This window comes from Sceloporus undulatus, chromosome 3, assembly GCF_019175285.1.
Source record: "Sceloporus undulatus isolate JIND9_A2432 ecotype Alabama chromosome 3, SceUnd_v1.1, whole genome shotgun sequence".
Lineage (NCBI taxonomy): Eukaryota > Metazoa > Chordata > Lepidosauria > Squamata > Phrynosomatidae > Sceloporus > Sceloporus undulatus.
The window spans coordinates 190863483-190884365 of NC_056524.1; the positions used below are offsets into that span (position 1 = coordinate 190863483).

At 38.8% G+C, this 20883-nt stretch overlaps 1 protein-coding gene across 1 annotated transcript in view; it reads left to right on the plus strand.

Moving 5' to 3' along the window:
- ADAM12 (ADAM metallopeptidase domain 12) overlaps nt 1-18803 on the plus strand; it is a 312824-nt gene extending 294021 nt beyond the window's left edge. Inside the window, exons 14-18 of the mRNA XM_042459693.1 lie at nt 4709-4844; nt 7410-7515; nt 8475-8657; nt 12775-12908; nt 14861-18803. Coding sequence (XP_042315627.1) covers nt 4709-4844; nt 7410-7515; nt 8475-8657; nt 12775-12908; nt 14861-14921 — 620 coding nt within the window. The 3' untranslated portion in view covers nt 14922-18803. The remainder of the gene's footprint in view (nt 1-4708; nt 4845-7409; nt 7516-8474; nt 8658-12774; nt 12909-14860) is intronic.
- Nucleotides 18804-20883: the final 2080 nt, after the last annotated feature.

The window sequence follows — 20883 nt, forward strand, 5'->3', positions numbered from 1 at the left end:
TTTAAAGGTTTATTAAAAGACAGCATATAAAAATCGACAGAATGGCAGATCATTAAAAGCTTATTTCAGTCAATTCCTAAAAACCTGTTGGGATAGTAAAGTATTCTCTTGTGGTGAAACAAGAGCAAGGAAAAAACCATCCTAGCCTCCATAGGCAGGAAATTCCACCAAGACCTTATAGCTCAGACACGACTTATACAGGGTGATAGAGCCCTTCCGAGAGCCAGCGTCCCAACCATATTGGGCTTTATAGGTCATAACCAGCACTTTGAATTGTGCCAAGAATGGACTGGTAGCAAAGGCATTGTAAAATACCTTTCAACTGTTCCAGTTTCAAAAGAACAGTCTCAGTTAATCCTCTGCTGTCCCATTTTTTCAGCTGCCTTTAAAATGTCCCAGTTTCTTTCTCTTCCTACTGTCCCCCTTCATCCTTGGTTCACTTCAGTTGCTGCAAACTGAGCTCAAATTGCAAAAGTAGTTTGCTGTCAATTATCTCAGCAGGAGGGAGAGGACAGGAGAGAGCAGAATCTTGGCCTTTCCTGTAGACTCAGGCAAAAGCAAACTCCAGCAGCCTCTAGTAGTTTGTCTGTTCTTCCTCATTAATAACGTTTGTCATCTGAATCATACTCTGATGTTGCTTGGCCACATGTATCCCAGTTTTTATTTGTGAAACATTGGAGGTATGCAGTATGCTCTCTGCAGCCAACCCAATTTAACAATCTTCCATAAGCCCTATTCCTCTCTGTCCAAAATCCCACAAAATTGTGGGCTGGTTCTTTGATCTCCCAGTTCATTGAGTGATTTAGGCCAAGAACTTGTGCTATGTCTTCATAGCAGTTTGACTTGTGCTTGTGCTATGTCTCCCCTATGGGGAGTCCCCAGTAATCCTCCCATAGCCACCACTGCAAATGATATGAGAAAGAGGCAGAGGGAAAGAGAGTTTTAGAATCTTTCCTCTTCCATTTTCCTAAACTCTGTGATCTAACCTCCGAGCAAATCTTAGTACATATTCTTTCACTTTGTTACATTAGATATGGCTTTCCTTTTAAAAATGTTCTTTCCTGCCCACTGCTCTTCGAGTAGGTACATTGGAGCCTGAAGTTGCATAGGGTTTGCTTTTTCTCTTCTACTTTTTACTCCATGGGCTGTGAAACCTCTGACATCTGAGGCAGAACTCTAAGTAAAACAGATGTGAGACCTGAAGCAGGCCTTAAATTTTCATGTGCACCAAGGATTGGCTTGGAAATGAGACCACTTTTGGTATGAATAGTGCTATTCAAAAGTAGATTAGATTGCATTTAGTTCATACTAGTTCCTGTAATGAGTTGTAATGCTGAGCTTGTGATATCATCATAATTTCCATAACAATACAGTGGCATTACTATTTCACAGCAAGGGGTTGCCGACTAAGATGGGACTGTAAAAGAGAGAGAGAGAGAGACCTTCTTCAGACTTCAATTTCTGCTATAATGAAGGGAAGAAAAAAGATGACCAGGAGTTGAATGAGTGAATTTATGCCATGGAACTAAGCTCCCTTATTCCTGACTATCTTAAGAGTCAATCAATACTCACACAGTATTGGATATGCTGAAGTCCTTGTGCCATGCTTTTTCATAGCTTGCCTCTTTCAAAGAAACTTTTCAGCCTGCCAAATGATCCAATAAAGCCAATGGATGTGACCCAAAAAGCATTAGTAACTTTGAAATCCCAATTATTTTCAAGAGGAAGTTAGGCATATGCTTCACTCTCCATCCTGTTTCAAGTGGGGCTTGGAAATGCTTAATTTTGACTGGCTGAATCATGCAAAAGGCATATAGGCAACAGAGTGTGAGCTTTGCCACATTGAGGGTTTTTTTTTAAAAAGAAAATTGTGTCCACACTGCACAATTATAACAGTTCAGTCCACTTTTAGCCAGTGTGGTGTAGTGGTTTGAGCATTGGACTGTGACTCTGGAGATCAAGGTTTGAGTCCCAGCTCAGCCATGTAAACTCACTGGGTGATCTTGGGCCAGTTACACTCGCTCAGCCTCAGAGGATAGCAATGGAAAAAACCCTCTGAAGACACTTGCCAAGGAAACCTCATGATAGAGTCACTTAACATCGCCATAAGTTGGAAATGACTTAAGTCACACAACAACAACAAACCACATTTAACAGCCCTCTCTGTCCTATGGAATGCTGGGGTGTGTACTTTAGTGAGGTACTTGTACTTCTTTGCTAGGTAAGCATAATGCTATAGTTCAGAGGAGTGGACTAGAAAAGTCTCAGTGACTCACCAAACTAAAATTCCCAGCATTTATAGGACAAAGACAAGGCTATTAAAATGGTATCAAGCTGCTACAGTTGTATAGTTATATACAGCCGAAGTGAGAATCTACTTTTATCAAACAAACTGAGCAATGTTTTGTTGCTCCAGTGACTCTACATTTCCAAATGGTCCAGGGACACAGGACATAATCAAATTGTTGTTATTGTTATTATTTATTTATAGCTTCTCATTTTCCTGGTACTTAAAGGGGTTTACAAGAGTTTGTTTCCCTACAGAATAAAAGAATTCCTGAAGACTTAAACCATACTGCAATACTGAATATATTAGAATTTGGTGGGTTGCTTCTAGATAGAGAGCCTATCCAATGGTGGTGCCCTGGTTGTGGAATACCTGCCCCAAAGAGGGTCTTTATGGTCTTTTCGGTGACAAGGGCTGCGTCTGCACTGCAGAAATAATGCAGCTTTGATACCACTTTAACTGCCATGGCTCAGTGCTATGGAATTCTGCAAACTGCAAACTGGTGAGACATTTATCCTTCTCACAACAAACTACAAATCCCAGATTCCATAGCATTTAGCCATGATAGTCAAAGGGGTGTCAAGTTGCATTATTTCTGCAGTGTGGATGCAGCCAGACTTTTCAGCAAAAAAGGTTTGACCATTATGTTCTTTCCCTTTTAAAACCACTGTTTGCACATTTTAGACCTTAACATTGCTGATGGTTTTACTTTGACTTTATTTCATAGCTCTTAGGTTTCTATGCTTACCTTTTAACTGTTTTACAAACGTCTCAGAAAGCGTCAGGATTTCTCAGTCCCTCTACAAGTTTCATCCTTCTCATATTTCTATCTCCCCTTTCCTTCTACATCTTCCTGGAAATTCTCCATGACTAACTCTCAACTCAATTTCAGCTACAACGAAATGTAAATAAATAATGTATATGCATGGCCAAAGCAACCCTTACTTCCAAATAAATGTATTTAGGATTAAAATATTAAATCTACCATAGGGGCGGAAAGTGCTGCTTTCTACCTATATGGAGATGTTAGAAAAGGAGAAATGAATCCATTTAGTATGTCACACTCAGAAGTGGGTGCCTTCATTTTGTTTTTGGTTTTTTAAATAAAAAAATTACCTTTCAAATTGACATGTCCTCAGTTTGCCATTACTTTTCATTGACAGGATTGTGGTTTGTTTGTTTATATGTTCAAATCACAATAGGATTTTCTACTGGACTTAATTATTCTCTCTTGACATTTAGGTTTAATAAGAACTTTTAGTAGAATCACTTAAATTATGACCTGAGTAGCTGAACACTAGATTCCTGAAGAATTTAATGATGGACATTTATCTGAGATAAACAAAGCAAATGCATTAAATATTCTTTAGTAACCTAGTAAGCTTTATTACATGTTCCATACACTCAGTACACCTTTTTCAAGCATGCACCTTTTAATGTTGTTTCTCATTCTTTCCAGCAATTCTAGCCAATAGGTTTAGTTTTCTCCTTTAGAAATATGTTTTTCAGATTTGCCCTAAGGAAAATGATTTCAGTCTGCTATTGGCATATATTTTATCCTCTCTCTCGGTGCATTTACACTATACAAATAATGCAATTTGACACCACTTTAAGTGTTGTAACACCATCCTATGGAATCCTGGGATTTGTAGTTTTACAAGATCTTTAGCCTTCTCTGCCAAAAAGTATTGGTACCTCATAAAATTACAAATCCCAGGGTTCTGTAGGATGGCACCATGGTAGGTAAAGTGGTATCAGACTGTATTGTTTCTGCAATGTAGATGCTCTCTCTCTCTCTCTCTGTGATATAAATTGATATTAAATACTTACTTTAATTCATACCAAAAGGAATGCCATGAATAAGGATGGAGGGTGTGTATGTGTGTTGTGTGCCTTCAAATCATTTCTGACTTAGGAGAACTTTAAGGTGAACCTGTCATGGGGTTTTCTTGGCAAGATTTGTTCAGAGAAGGTTTGCCATTGCCTTCTCCCAAGGTTGAGAGACAAAGCCAATACTTGTTATGGACTGGTCTTGAATTCCACCATAGCCTTGCCCAACTCTGCTTCAGTAATGTAGCAATGTGGAAAACAAATAGGAGGAGTAGGCTCATGTGAGAAGAGCCAGTATTGCCAGAGGCTAGATTGTAGGTCATGGTGGAAGTTTTGTCATGACTTCTGTGTGGTCCCACATTCCCATATGCTTTATGCATTCCTCATTGTTTCAGCAGCATAGGATGGAAACATATGGGAATGCCAACCACGCCACTCCTTTTGAAATACGTATCATTTCTGGATAAATTAAAACAGAAAGATGTATATTTGACTGCTGAGTAGATATGCAACCAATAACAGGAAATCAAGACTAGCTTTCATTTAATCTCTCTATGCATAAGGACTGTGAGTTTGCTTGTTTGTTTTCAGATAACCGGAGTTTGATAATAGGACTGCTAATAACCACCCTGTGCCTTCTACTTGCCGGTTTGCTTATGTACATCAAAAGGAAGACCCTGCTCAAACAGTTCTTTATTAATAAGAAGACTACAATAGAGAAATTAAGGTACATTATATGGCTTTTCTCTTTTAAAAATAAAAACCAGTAGAAACTACATATCACTACCTGTTGGAGATTGGAGACTTTTCAGGATTAATATGACTTTCTACATCAGGTTGAGCAAAGTGACCTTTGGAATCCCAAAGTGCTTCCCTTGAATCCCCCTAAAGTTGTTGCACCTACTTAAAAAAAAAATCAGGGTGATTATACATCATCCCGTGGCTTTAAAACATTTTAAACTGTTTTGCAACCATTTTGAGCCAGGCGAGTATAAAAAAATCACCCAAATAATATTTCAAAATATATAATATATAGAGAGAGAAGGGGGGTTGGGAATTGGGATCTCTAGAGATTTGCATGTTGGTGCAGCCCACCCATGAGGCAGTCACTTACCCCTCCGCTGTTATCCACCGTGATCTGTTTGTTTGGTTTTTTTACTTTTAATATTATTCATTTAAAACAAAGCTTTTAGCTTATTCAATAAATAATGATATAGTAAATAAAATGCACTCTCGCCATGCTTTTACTTAAATCAAGGTGAATAGGTGGCATCCATATTAGAGTAAAAGAGTTACTTTTAATTGCTTTTTTCAGGGTCTCAGAATGCCGCATTCACTGATGTTTTCAGGGGACCTAGACATTATTGTTTTCGGTCTTCAACCCTCCTTTATTTCTTCTTTGTTATTCCTACCTATGAAGGAAAAAGGATGGAACATCTGTTGAAGTCTCCAGCACAGAAACTCAGGGAAAGGTTCTTAGGCAGCAGATGGTTGGATTCTTCATACAGTGAAGAATCCAACCATCAAAGCACACATGTCCAAACTGAAGATGCAGTTGAATGTGTCTTTGCATCTAATGGGCAGCATTTTTTTTAAATGCAAATTATATCAAACTGGAGGGACCATGATAATTAATGTAATCAGACCATACATTGATGAGGAAAATTCTTTACTGTAGTCCTGGGGAAAATCCTTCCTCTGAATATTTTTCCCGAGGTATTCACTTTTCCGGAAGAAGAAACGAATCTGCCACAGTGTCAATGAGGGAATTCATTCCAATGCAAATATTAGCTTCCTTGGAGTGCGTTGTCATCATTACACTGGTGACAGTTAGCTTTGATTTTTATTCCACTTTCATCTAATACTAGGCACCAGTTTAAAAAAAAACATCAAGAGCATCCTTGGTAGCTTTACATTTTAAAAATTTAAGATAATTTATACATCCTGTCACCATCAGCCTTCATTGAATAGGATAGTTCTCCCCTTGAAGAACCAGGTTCATGGCCTGGGGTGTTCCTGGATATCCTTGCACCTAGATATTCAAGAGGCGGTAGTGCTTTTGGGTGCCTTTGGCTGATTAAGCATGTATGTCAACTGTATCTTTTTCTTAGAAAGTCACTGGTTACTGTTACACAGGCCTTAGTTATAGGCAGATTGGGTTACTTCAGTGGACTCAACTTGAGACTGTCTTTTAAAGAATAACTGGAAATTTCATTTGGTTCAAAATACAGTGACAAAGATTTCATCTTCCATGAGACTATATTCTATTTACTAACTAATACCTACAACTGGTTCCCAGTTTATTTCTGGTTGCAGTGCAAAGTATTCCTTTCCTCTGAACTGTTAAACAACATGGTTGCAAAATACCTAAGGATTCACTTTATCCCAAACTAGTCTTGTGGCTATTAAGATGAAATAGAGAGGCTCTTCTCTGTGCCCCACCTATAATGGAAAAATAGTTGGTTTGGCTAAGAAACAATGCCTTCTTGATGGACATTTCATTATTATGGAACACCCTGCTCTATGGAACTTGGTGATCTCTCCTCTGTATGGATTCTGCGAACAAGTGGAGACTTTCATTTCATCAGGATTTTAGCCTGCTATATTGATACTACTGGAAGAGTGTGTTTTAACTGTTGTGCCTGTCTTTGACATGTTTGCACATATGTGTGTGTGTTTGATAATATTTCATTGTGATATTGTAATATTATGAGCCAGCTTTAGCAGCCCATATGAATTAGAAAGTCAGAATCGATGCACATATACATATAGATATAGGAAAAATGAACAAATACCTGCCATTTCCAAGGATGATTCATGCACTGAATTAAGACCACAGAGCTTTGTACAGAGCTTTGACCACAGACATGTCCCAAATGTGTTGTTGTTGTTCTTGTTATTTTGCTTTGTTGACAAGCAATTAAAACTAAGGAAAAGTTTGCCCTCATTCTGGCTTGCTTGAACTATTGAAAGATAGACATAGCCTTTTCTTTCTAGTCTACTGAATGAACCGCAGTCTCCACAGCTAAGGTCATTACAGCTTCAACACCAACTTTGTTAGAAACATCTCGTGGGTGCTGTTAAAATAGCATTTCCACAAATTGCAAGAGCTAATTAAACAGACTAGTGGCTCTAAACAATAAAAAAGTCAATATTTATTTTTATTCTTGCAAGTGCCTTAGGTGAAATTTATTTCCACTATTTACTAAAGAAAGTAATGATAAACAAGTGCTTTGTCAAAGTACAACTCTGAAATGACATTTTAAAAATAATGTACGTACTTGTATTGCAGGTCTGTGACTCCAGCAAGGCCTTCCAGTTCATTTGAACCTAATCATTTCCCCACAATTCTCAGTAAAAATCTAGTCCAGAAGCCGCAGAACTTGTACACTAATAAGGTGAGTTCTAGCACAGCTTAATTACCATTTATAAAATCTGGCATGTATTCCCATCATCTTAAATGTTTTTCTCAGGGATAACAGCATGAAAGAGTGTAATTTTGAGAGCATTATTATTAATTGGTGAAATAGAAGCAAACTAACCTAGCCATCAAAAAATCACTTTAGTATCCAACTTCTAGTTAGGGTTGAGTGAGTATATCAAAATAGAGCTCCTAGAGGTTCTTGGTTTTCGCTCGCCCACTGACAAGCTTGTTCTAACTTGTGTCTGCATAAAGATGGCAAACTGTTCCCTCAATCTCTTCATGGATTGTATGGATTTTCCACATTTTTAATAAGGGGTACACTTATATGTGTGCACATTTCAGATAATACATATTTTATATGATTTTTTTTCAATGACAAAGCATATGCATTTTTCCATATTTTATTAATATCTGGTTTCAAGAGGTGAGAATTGGGCAATCTTACATTAAAATGCAAGCCCAATGTGTGTGTTTTTCATTCTTGCCTAGTTCTAGACAGATGGAGACTTCAAATAATAAAAAGAAATGAATGCATTTAGTCTCTGGAGTGCAGCCAGCCATCTCATACAGAAGCAATGTTTTCCAAGCATCCAAGGATTAGTGTTTGAGTAAGCTTCTGGAAGCTGTTAATTGGTTGTTCTTTGGCTTCAGAAATGGTAAAGTAGCACATTAAAAGGGAAATAAGAGCCAATTCAAGACGACCTTGAAAGCAGTAATGTTTACACTCATTAATTATAAGATATGTCTGAAGAGAAGTATATATGCACAATCCAGCCAAGTATTTTTGATGACACTGACTTCAGTGGGAGAGTTAATCTTGTTCTTATGGGTGTGCTACCTGCTCCCCCATCCCCACCCTTCATTGAAATCTCTGGAACCTGAAAATGCTCAAATTACTATTTTTTTATTTACTAATGTTTTATGCATCTACAGAGAAACGATCCACAAAGGATGCTAAGATATCAGATAGGTGACATTAGTAAGCCTGTAAAGACCCAGGATATAGGACGATCAAGCCCACCAGAGCGTGTCTTGCCTCCCCTTTGCGAGTTATCTTGTCAGCATTCTGTTCATAGGAAGTTGCTGCCTGCTACTCCTTCCTCAAGACATGAACAGGTATATTATTTTTAATTCTGCTATACCTTTAGTTTCCCTAGAACCATATCAAGAAGTAATGACTAGCTATTCAAACATAACTTGAATAGTTTTTGCGGGGTTTTTGGGGCTATGTGGCCATCTTCTAGAAGAGTTTCTTCTTGGCTACATAGCCTGAAAAAACCCACAAAAAATATGGATGCTGGCCATGAAAGCCTTCGGCTTCACATAAGTTGAATAGTTTTTTGTGGGGTCTTCGAGCTATGTGGCCATGTTCTAGAAGAGTTTCTTCCTGACGTTTCACCAGCATCTGTGGCTGGCATCTTCAGAGAATGCATTATAATTATGGCTTTCTCTCCACATCCTAAACATGACTATCTCCCTGCAATGCTTCATTAATGTTATTATATGTGACCTCTTATTTATATAGCTGTTTTAAGATGTATGTATCATCTTTAGCATGTGAATGATCTTCAAATCCTCCATGAAAAAACCACAAGGAAAAGGAAACATCCCTCTGATTTGTGAAGTAATGAAGTCTCATCTCCAGCTCCCCATTAATGCTTAAAAGAAAGCAGGAACAACATAGGGAAAAATATTGATGCAAAACAACTTAACCATTAGTCTTTTGAATTCAATGCCAAAGTTTATATAGGCACACATTGAATCAGGTGGTGGTTTGTTTTTTTTAAAGATGCAAAAGAAACTAGATACTCTAAGGGGTTGTCCACACTGGCAAAAAGAAGGGCTTCAACCTGACTAGAGACCTATCTGTTTATGTGATGCACAAGACCGAAACAGGAGGAAATTGGGATGAAGCTGCCTCTGGGGCAAAAAATCAGAGCAAAATAATGACCATTTGTGTGCTTTAATGCCGAAAGTATACATTATTGCACCAATATATAAACAGTATGATGCAAGTATGGGAATGCAGAAAGGCCCAGGCAGCTTACAGAAATGGTCTGGAGCATGCAGCCTGGGCCTGGTGAGATGCAACTGCCAGCACCCTTGCTTGCCATACAGTTTTTTTTTCCTTTTGTCAACCCTACAGACATACAAGTGGTCAGCTGCACCATCGACCCATCACACCATTGAGCTGTTACACATCTCATGATGCAGAATTACAATAAACACAGCAGGTCGCCAATAATGCAATAGATGTAATAAAGCCATTCGCAAACTAGACAGTCCAACATGGGCTGAAGGGGAAAGGGGGACATGTATGGGGGGCCTCCATGATTGTGCTTGCCAGTGTGTCACCGGGCACACCAATGCACTGTACCTTATCCAATGGTGTGGCCGGTCACACAGGGCATCCAACGGGATGGCATCTGGATGGGATGAAGGAGGTAATCAGCAGTGTTCATGTGTGTAGTGGCGTACATGCATTGGGAGGAGGTGGAAAAAAAAATTGAGCAGTGTGGCTGTAGTGTGTACTCTCCATGGGTGTTTGGCCCATTGGGGCATGGGCTGTGTGGACAGCAGGTCCCCCCCCCCCCCCATTTGGGAAAGTCCAGAGGCAACCCAGATTTTCCCCTCCATCTGCTCAACCACTTAGATCTCTTTCTGTATCTATTGTCTTTCAAATTCAAATTCAATTTAGTATCTGAAGACTGTTCATAATGTTTATGTGCATGTGTGTTTATTCCACAAGGAATAAGGGAAGCTGCTGATACCCTTTGCTGAGGCATGTTGGACTGTTCTTCTTTCTTGTAGTTTAGAAACCTATCTACAGGTATATTCTTTCAGTGTTATTTCTACTTCTGGCACCAAATTTTCTGTTAAAGAAGTAATGGCTCAGAGCACATTAACTGAGGTACAGCTGTTCTCTTTTTGTTCACTGATGTCGACATCCAATAATAAAAGGTTGCCTGCCATGCCTTGATCTTGTACACAAAAACAGATCAAATAACCATGTGTAATGTTATTTTCATGCATGGGAGCACAGAGAGGGACACAATTCACATTTTTTTGCAGACCTGCAGGCAGTTAAAACAAAACGTTTCTGGAGCTAAAAGTGTATTTTCCCTCTAATTGCTGTCTCAATAATACTGGGTTTCAGGTTATCTTTCCATTTTCAGAAATGCTGTACTAACAGAAAACCCCCAAGTTACAATGACATAATGAAACTGAGCACAATTCCCCTTCCAACAAAACAGACTGAAAGTTCCCCCTCCACCATATCTGTTATTGCTAGGAGCTACAAAAAATAGAGAATCATAATTTATAACCTTACATAATCTTTCAGGAATATTTCTTCTCCATGTGTTTGAGTTTCAGTTTTACTTGCAATGTCCGTCTGAAGAAATGATGTAGAGGCTGATCTTTTTTCCTTTTATTAATGGATATTTTATTGCCAGCTTTTCTTCCCTAGATGTAGTGACTGACAAACTTATTGCAGATTGCCTAATCATTCATTTAAGATGAGGGCCAATTTGCTGTGCTGGTTAGTATTTGCCTTGGATTTCATCCAGGTTCAGTTTACCAGTCAGCTTGAAATTCAGTGACCTTGGGATAGCCATTCTCTCTCTCTCAGCTTCAGAGGGTTGTTGTGAGGAAAGAGAACAGATAAAGAAGAGTCATGCATGCTCTTTGTGTTCATTTGATATAATGTATAACTAACGAATGAATAAATGATTATAATGGACACATTCTAATAGCCTTGGCATAGCAGCTGTGCGATATGTTTGCTATATAATTTGTTACGTCTAGGGGCCAGAGCAGATGGGCAAGAAAAAGCAGCTTAATCCTGGATTTTCTGAAAGCGGGTCGAAACCCCGCTGTTTGCATGGCCCGCTCCCAAGGCAGGCTGAACACCCACAGACTGTCCATACCACACGCAGCTGCACTGCACGGTTGTTGGTTTCTTGTCACCTCCCCATCATGCCTGTTCACCATTACACTAACACATAGCATGCAACCTCCAATTGCCTCCTTCTTCCTACCCAAATCCCATTCCATTGGACACCCACTGGTATGATCAGCCACACAGTTGGACATGCAATGCACCATTTGTATGGTGCATTGGTGCATCAGTGTGCCCAGTGATACAACGGCAAAGCACAATCATGAAGGCCCACCATACATGCCCCCTTCATCCAATGTTCCCCTGTTGGACTGTCTGGTTTGTGTAGATTGTAATTGCATCCATTGCATTATTGGTGACCTGCAGTGTTTGACATACTTTCAAGTTTTTGCTTTGCTGGAGTCCCATACTGGCACCAGGCTGTTTATATGCCAGTACAATGATGCACATTTTCCACATTAAATCAGAGTATCAGAGCTTCTTTGGTTCTTGTTGGTCTGGGTTTGAGTTCCAGACTGTGGCTTCATTTTGCTTTCTACTGGGTTTCACCTTAAACATCATGATAAGCGGTTTGAAGCTGCTTTATTTGGTCTGTGTGAACCACCCCATATGTCACCAAAGGGAAGAGATTAAAAATCTATAGTTAAAATTGTAAATTTGAGACAGCCAAATGATGTTCCTAAAGACAAATGTAGCTATTTCCCGCTTTGCTTTCAACATATTTATTAGCAGACACAATGCATTATCTTTTTGAATGGCCAATTTGTGCAGCTTTAAAAAAATACTACACATTTGCTTGAAGAGGTTTTTTTGGAACTTTTCCTAAGAAAAATGTTTTTGGTTTTGTTTGGAACTTTCAAAGATCCCCCATTTAATTTTTATACTTTTGCTTACTTACTACCTTATTTTCATTCATTTAATCCTTTTGGGAGAAATGTAAAATATAATTTACCGTACATAAATATACAAATAAAATAAATACAAATAGAAGTAGTGGACCCATATAATGTGAATGTTTGTTTCAATTAAGAAACAGGTTTTGAGAGTTTTGGAGAAGACAAATTATCTTTTTATTACTGAAGCATTACACACAAGCCAAAAGATATAACTTCACTATTATGGCCGAGCTTCAAGTGTCGTAAGGTGTAACACTATTAGCCACAAAATAGTCCAGAATTTTTAGTATCAATCTTTATATAGTTTTTGGCCATATCAAGTACTCTACTTCACCAACCTTGCCTTATTTGCTAACATTTTTATAACAAATTTATAAAATTAATGACAGTGTAATTCCTTTTTATAGAAATCCTAAGATTTTGTTTCATATTACAGGAATCTTGCAAGCCAAGTCCTCCTCGAAAGCCTTTGCCAGCTGATCCTCACAAAAGCAAAACTGCCCACTTTAACAATTCCTCCAGAGCAGGGCATGAGTTTCTGAAACCTGTGCATCAACTTGCTCCACTCAGGTTAGATTAGTTGTTCAATTATGAAAACTCGTGTTTTTCTTAAATACTGCAGAATATCTTCTAGAGTAGGATGTTTGGGTGGGAATGGTTAGACTAGTGATGGTGAACCTTTTAGAGCCTGAGTGCCCAAACTGCAACCCAAAACCCACTTCTTTATTGCAAAGTGCCAACATGGCAATTTGACCTGAATACTGAGGTTTTAGTTACATTCACATCTTTTATCTTAAAAGAAAAACACAATGCAAACAGCTTTTTATTGAAAGGTCAAAATTTACACTTGGCATGCTTTTGAACAATTAATGAACAATTAATGGAAGGGGAAAAGAGTAACTGGAGGACAGGAGAACCACAACAAACTGGAGCAATGGTGGGCGTGCCAACAGAAAGGGCTTTGGATGCCCCCTCTGGCACGCGTGCCATAAGGTTCGCCATCACTGGGTTAGACAAAATAACATCTCCACACACAAAAAGTGTTCTAAATTAGAATGAATTTTCATCAACCAGTGTTTGTATTTTAAAAACTAACAGGAATTTTCATCAACAGGTGTTTGTATTTAAAAAACAGGATAGCAAATTCTATAACTCTGTAAGCATTCCAATATCTTAAATTTGAGATACTTGGTTTACTGGCCTCTCTTTGGTTTTCCAGAGATTTTGTCTCAGATCTTATTATCACCTCTGTACATGTAAACTAAAAATTAAAATGAAATGAAAAGTGATATTGTTTCTGGGTTTTAAAGTAGGATTTGGGGTGTTTCATTATAAGAATAATTTGTTACCACTTGAGATGTCTTTGGCTTCTCACTTACTGGTCTCACAGTCACGCTGCAAACTGCGGCAGTAGGCTATTACCATACATTCTATAGTCAGGAAAGAACACAGAATCTGGAAGCAGAAGAAAAAAGCATGCAAGCTTTTGCCAACCTTAGATTCCACATTACTACTGAAATGTGCATCCTTGCTAGTGCATTAAGTGTTCAGCTTTAATGCTCTGATACTCCAGCAAATGTTTAGCGAACTGGACTATGACTCTGGAAATCAGGGTTCACATCCCTGCTCAGCCATGGAAACACAATGGGTGACCTTGAGCACGTCACACTCTCTGAACTTCAGAACAAGATAAAGGCAGACCCCTCTGAACAAGTCTTGTCAAGAAAACTCATGATAGGTTCACCAAAGGACTGTCATAAGTTAGAAAAGACTTGTAGGCACATAACAACAACAACAGTGCATAGCTGAAAGTTCTGTATTCATGTTTTGCACACCACCTATAAGAATTGCATCTACCTTTATATTGTGAGGCAAGCCCTTTCTTAAAAATACTCAAAAGAAATCAGTTAGTCTATGGCCGGTTACACACCGGCAGTTTAGTGCGTGTTCGCCACGCACTAGGGTTACGAAAGGGCAGTGCTTCCGCACCGCCCTAACCCTAGTGCATGGCGAACACGCACTAAACGGCGGCGGCCCTTCCGCACGGCCACCGCCGTGAGTACGTCATGGCCGCGCCGCCTCTAGACGGGGCGGCGCGTCCATGACGTAGTAGCTCCGCGCCAGGGCGCTTAGTGCGCCCTGGACACGGAGCAGGAAGGAGCTCCATTTCGGAGCTCCTTCCAGGTTTAGTCTGCTGGGCGCAGCCTTCAGACGGCTGCGCCCAGCGGACTAAACGAGAAAGGGGCCAAGCGGCCCCTTTCTCTGCTCCCCGCTTGAAGCCCCAGGGACACCCCTTTTCTGGCTGCGGGGAAGCGGCGTTTTGCCGCTTCCCCGTAGCCCGAAAAGCGGCGGATCGGGGCCTCAGCGGCTGCCGTTCTAGCTACTGAGGCCCCACTCCGGCGGGGAAAGGGGCAGGGCCAGACCGGCCCAAATGGGCGGTCTATATCCCGCCTATGTATCACGGTATTTGCTGTCTTATCTTTTGTGTGTGTCTTATTAATCCATTCTTTTTTATTAAACAGGCCTGTACCAATACGTCCACTTCATGTGCCTAGATCCTGCAATGCCACCTGTATGCAATGACAAAATGGAACACACCAATTTTATCCTGGAAAGTGAAGACAGAAGTTTGCACTATTTTCAACTCTAGTTGGAGATCCATATTTTTATATCAATGGGTAGAATTTTTAATGTTCAAAATCCCATTATTTTTAAAAACTCTGGGCTACTGCCTTTGGTGCTATGCTGTGTGAAGGTGGGTTGTGTCCTTGCTCAGGTACTTGTAAATTATTAATTTATATTGAATGTTTATTACAGTGTAGAGCACTGTAGTAAATATTGTTCTGCCATAATCAAATTTTCCAAGGAAGGAAGCCATCTTTATGCTCCTCAAGCACTCCTGAACCATCTTTCAGTACAGATGTCTCAGCAGGCTGCACACACTCCTCAAACATTGTTATAATTGGGATCTGTTCCTTCCAACATGATTTGTAGGGCTGAACCAAAACCACTGAAATCAAGGGAACTGTTAAATTTCATAACTAGCAGATAATGTTGTAACAGTGGCAAAATATGCACGGGAATTAAATTTTAAATCAGGAATGGGTAACTGTGGAGGAGTAAGTAACTCTGGAGAGTCCAGCAGCCATTTTTACCGTTGCAGCCCCTTGGTAGTTCATACGATCCCATCTTTGGGTCACAGATAGCAACTGGAAATCTCTTCTGGTGGTACTGCTTGGGTTTGCCTGAGTGTCCTCCAGAGAGGGGTTTAAAGGCAAAATGGCACTTCTGGAGACCTCCAGGAGCAGTGACAAAGTGGCTGGAAAAATATGGAGGTGTATGGGCTTTGAGGGGCTCCACCCAAGAAAAAACACATCTGGTTACTGCATGTAGCCCACAGATTGCATTTTACCCATCTGTCAGGGGTGTTTTGATTGTGTATTCCTGCATGCTTGATGGCCCTTGAAGTCTCTTCCAGCTCTATATTTCTATGATTCTAAGGAAAGAAGTGCCATTTCTGTTCACAGAATCATAGAATCGTAGAATTGGAAGAGACCACAAGGGCCATCCAGTCCAACCCCCTGCCAGTAATTTTCCAAGTCATTTTCAGTTGAAGTGTGAAAATCAGATAAAGCAATTGTCCAGATTTATATATTTGTCAGGGCAAAGGCATTGACCTAAATATATTTAATTGTTGTCACTTATTAAAAAGATACAAATCCTCCTCGCATATCCTCCCACCCTGAGGCCTTGCCATTCCATAATAGTCCAACACATGAACATGTAAATCACTGTCTCTCAACCAAGGGCCAGACAGTATATATACCCCCTCACTTCCATGCCAGCATTCTCTGAAGATGCCAGCCACAGATTTAGGTGAAACATCATTTTTGGTCTAAGTAATTTAACTTCCCCAATTACTGTACCCTCTATCTAGGCAACCATAGCACCCATGTTTATGAATAAAAACAATAAATATATCCATATGACAAAGAGAAATCAATAAAGCAAAACGGAGACCTCTTCAGACAACAGTGTGGCTCCTAAAGCTTTTATACATTCCTCTGTAGTTACTGATACATTAATTTATATGGCATTTTGGAATATGTTGACATAATATTTATGCTAAATGAATAGATTTACTGATGACAGCATTACAGCTGTTAAAGATAGGATCTGACATTTCAACTGAAATGAAAGGCAGATGTTCCTAGGATTCTTTAAATTTTTCATGCATCTTGAGTAGCTTGGTTTTTTTCCTAAAAGCACCTCCCCATTCCATTTTTTTCCATGTAGCAAGAATCTATGGAAGTGATTGCCTTAAGAAGGTAGAGTGCAAGTTCTCTTTTCTGTTCTGTTCTATTCTAGTCTATTCTGTCCTCTCTCTCTCTCTCTCTCTCTCTCTCTCTCTCTCTCTCTCTCTCTCGGTACCATATATGTAATGCTAGCATCATTTCAATTGCATTACTGATTTTAAATAAAAGCTGGACCTATACTTTTGAGAAATATAATCCTTAGTTTTTTGTGGGTTTTTTGGGCTATGTGGCCATGTTCTAGAAGTTTTCTTCCTGATGTTTTGCCAGCATCTGTGGCTGGCATCTTCAGAGAATGCTTGCATGGAAAAGAGTAAGTAAAATTACTTCAAAGCTGAATGCAAATACGTCTGTTTGTTAGTCCTTGGCAAATATTAGGTTTTCTCTTGATTTCATGGAAGCTTGCTTTCTCTGGCTATTTTTGTATCTATCAGCTTCCACGCAGAATTTTGCACAGTGTGGAAAATAGTATTAAAACCCATTTTATGGTGTCAGCAAGGGGAATCTGGTCGGGAAGCCAGCCAGGAGAAGGTATATAAAAGTGCGCTAACTATGCATTTTCTAAATGTCATAAAACAAAAAATTACAGTTGTGTTTACCTCACCTATACATGATATTGGAAGCAACTTTGAAATCAATGTTTGGATGCAGACTTTACAAAGGATTATCTATGTTTAAATCACACTGAAAGCAAAGGTACAGAAGGAAACTCATAAACCTTACTGCTTTTCAGGGGAACTTAATGATATCCAGCACATACTTCCCGAGAACGGCCCATTCAGATATCCATGTTTTTCATTTAGATGTTTCACTATGATGGCCAACAGTTTATTGTCTCTGGTTATCTCACTTTTCGATGGTGCAAAGCACAAGTGGGAATTATGTGGCCTTCCAGATGATGTTGGACAGCAACACCCAGCAACTCTAGCCAGCATAACAAATGATGCTGGATGCTGGAAGAAGCACATAATTTCTACTTCTGACCCAGATGAAGGGAAAGACACCTCCTGAAAGTATGTGGGTAACGAACCACATGCTGAGCTTGAACTATACATTATCATATGGGCAATTACTTTAGTTGTAAGAACTACAATATTTTTGTGGAAGGTATACCACCTTGAACTATTGTCAAAGGACTGCAGAACAAATTTTGTCTAACATAAAATTCTTTCAAATTTGAGCTACTGTTTTCTCATTCAAACCCAAAAGTGAAGCTTCAGTATAAATCCCAGTATCCTATAGTAGCTTTTCTTTGCAGTTATCAGATGGCACCCTGTTTATGAATTGTGATGGCGGTAAGTCCAATTCACACCATCACAATTCACTTTTACAGTTATTGCAATGATCCAAAATCTTCCCAAAACCTACCTTTTAAGCAGTGCACCCACTGCATGTTCATTTTCATGTTGCCAGAGAACAGAGGTATGAGCAGAGATTTATTCAACTCTCTGCTAGAAGGACACACTGAAATAGGCTGAAAATGTAGGTTTTGCAGGGTAGCATCAGAGATGTGGATATATCTCTGTAGCTGTGTCTCCTGATGCAAGATTTCAGCTGTAGTTTTCAGCTCAGCTTGTTGTGTTTTCCCACATGCCTGAATCTGTTTGCACAGAAATGTCTAAATTTGTTGCAGAGGTTGCTGATTCAAATTTGTCTCCTAAACAGATGTGGTGCTTTAGTTAAAAGATGGAGCTTCAGACCAGATTTCACTCATTAGGTGGCCTCAGGCAAGCTACTTCCCTAGCCGTTCACCAGCAGAACAGGGATGATAGGTTTGCCTTGATGCACAGGGTTATTGCAAGGGACAAACAATTCCCCCTTACTTATTGAAACAATTAATATGGAAGGGTTATTGTACTTTCTCAATACGCCATTCCACAAAGGTGTGCCCTCTTGACTCCCATCCTTAGTTACTCCACATTCAACCTTACTGCCAAGAGGTGCTACACATATACATACTGTATATATTCATGTATAAGTCTAGAAATTTTAATCAAAAAATTGAACCCAAAGCCCTAAGTCTCCTTATACATTGGTCAATGGAAGTACACTGTACTTTAACTCTTATATAAAAAAGGAACCATCCCCTGGTGAAAGGCAAGAGTGTAATCTGTCCTGGAAGCACTGACCCCCTCCCCCTTTACTCCCTCATCCATCTAGCCTTTGGTGTGAACACAAACAGTTATGCCAGCTGGAATTTTCTAAGTTCTTTGGTATTGTTTTCCTTTGCTTCATCCTTTAGATCCTTTGTTATATGTCCCTAAGTTTTGACATTGACTTATCCATTGGTCATACCAATATCCGTAATTTTGGCCCCCAGTGGTTAGCATCAATTTGGACAAACGAAGGCTCGCACTCAAATAAAAGAGGCCTGGGGACATCAATACTCATGTACAGGCCCTTGATGCTAACAAAAGGCTTACAGGAGGCATTAAAGGTAGAGGGAGCATGACAAGAAATGCAATACAGTTGCCACCTCCATGTTTATTTGACTCCACAATTTTAGCTAACCAGCCCTGTAAATATAAACTATATAAAAATAAACTACAATACTTAAGTATTATTGCTTTAACAACTCTGTTTACATGAACAGATTTCCATTCTCTCTTTCACATTCCTCTTTGTACTTTTGTATCCATATTTGCTATCACAAATTGGGAAAACTTCACATACCTCTAAATCTAAGAAATAATAACGTAACTGATAATTTATTACAGCAGGAAATACAGGTGAGTCTAGAGTCCCTGAATAATCAAGGATTCTGTTTTCTGAATTATTTTTGCTTCTAATAAAGCTGCCCCATACCATCAGAGAGTAAAGCAAGTTGTGAGTTTATTTCAAAGTAACTGGTGCTGATGTGACATATTATTGCACTGTTATCTTTTGTTGGTTAATAATTAACAGTTTCCTAGAATGATATACTTTAATTCATTAGGGAAATTAAATGTGTTAAAACATTAATGGCAAACATCTTAACTTTTTTAAAGTGTCTAAGTAACCTTTAGAAGGATGAGGTATAAATTAATAAATAAAAAATAAAAGTGTAATTAAAATATCTCCCTGACTGTGACCTCATGCAGAGATCTTTATAAAGTAACTGTACCAACACAATCTTTTATACTCAAGACAATGCAACAAAACAAGGCAGGGATGTTTTAAAACTGTGTGCAGCCTGAAATTCCCTTGAGCATTTCTTTCTGGGACAGAAAGGTTTCTCTTTTTATGCTCGTATCCCGTTTTCCCATTCAGATTTATTTTTAGTTTGCAACAAGAAATATAATACACAATGTGAACTGCCTTAGGACTGACTTTGGTGAATAAAAAGGTGCTACTATTCTCTGTCGTAAGAGGAGCAACTAATATGTAATTTCAACTGCTGATATCCTGATCCTTAATATATTTCCATGGAAGTTTAGTTCCATTAGTTGAAATCAATGGGACTTATTACTATGTAATATGTTTAGGGCAGTGATAAGAGTCTATTAATCACAAACCATTTAGCACACTATGAATGGATATTAGGGCTACATAAACCATTGCATTAATTTTTATGAACCATACCTTTGTAATGCTTTCAGTTAAATTGCAGTTTGCTAAGCATTTTAACATAATTCACTGTATAACAGTTTCTTACTTTTGTAAACATTTTTGTAAAGATTATTACAGAAACATGTTAAAGAGCAGACAACATATGTTTTAATAGCAAGACAATCTGTTCACTGTTAAGTATTCTATATTAAATAAACAATAAAGACATCTTTCTGTGTTGCATTTTCTGCAATTATCAAAAAGTTTGAAGATGGAATTGTCAACTGAGGGGAGACTCTGGTTACTTTGTTTTCCAAGAAGGTGTAATTCATTTGCTAAGCACAGAAAAGTATTTGGACATAATTAATAAACCCCTAAAGATTTCCATCTTGAAAGCACCATTAAAACTGTGATGCTATACACACCAGAGCTGAGTGTTAAACAGTAGCGATTGGGCAACTTAATTTATTGATATTGATGATAATAACCGAAACTATTTAATTCATTGAATTAACATGGGGGTTGTTTAAAGTATCAGTTTTCAAAACAGGCTGTGGGGTTTGAAGAAGGGTGTATAGACTGTCACCATTAACTTCTAGAAAAACATTTTGTTATTGGCACCTTCAAAAGTGCTCTTTTTGCCATTGTAAAGTTGTATTCATCAAACTTGGCCTTTCTGTTTCAGATGGACTATGAAGCTCAAA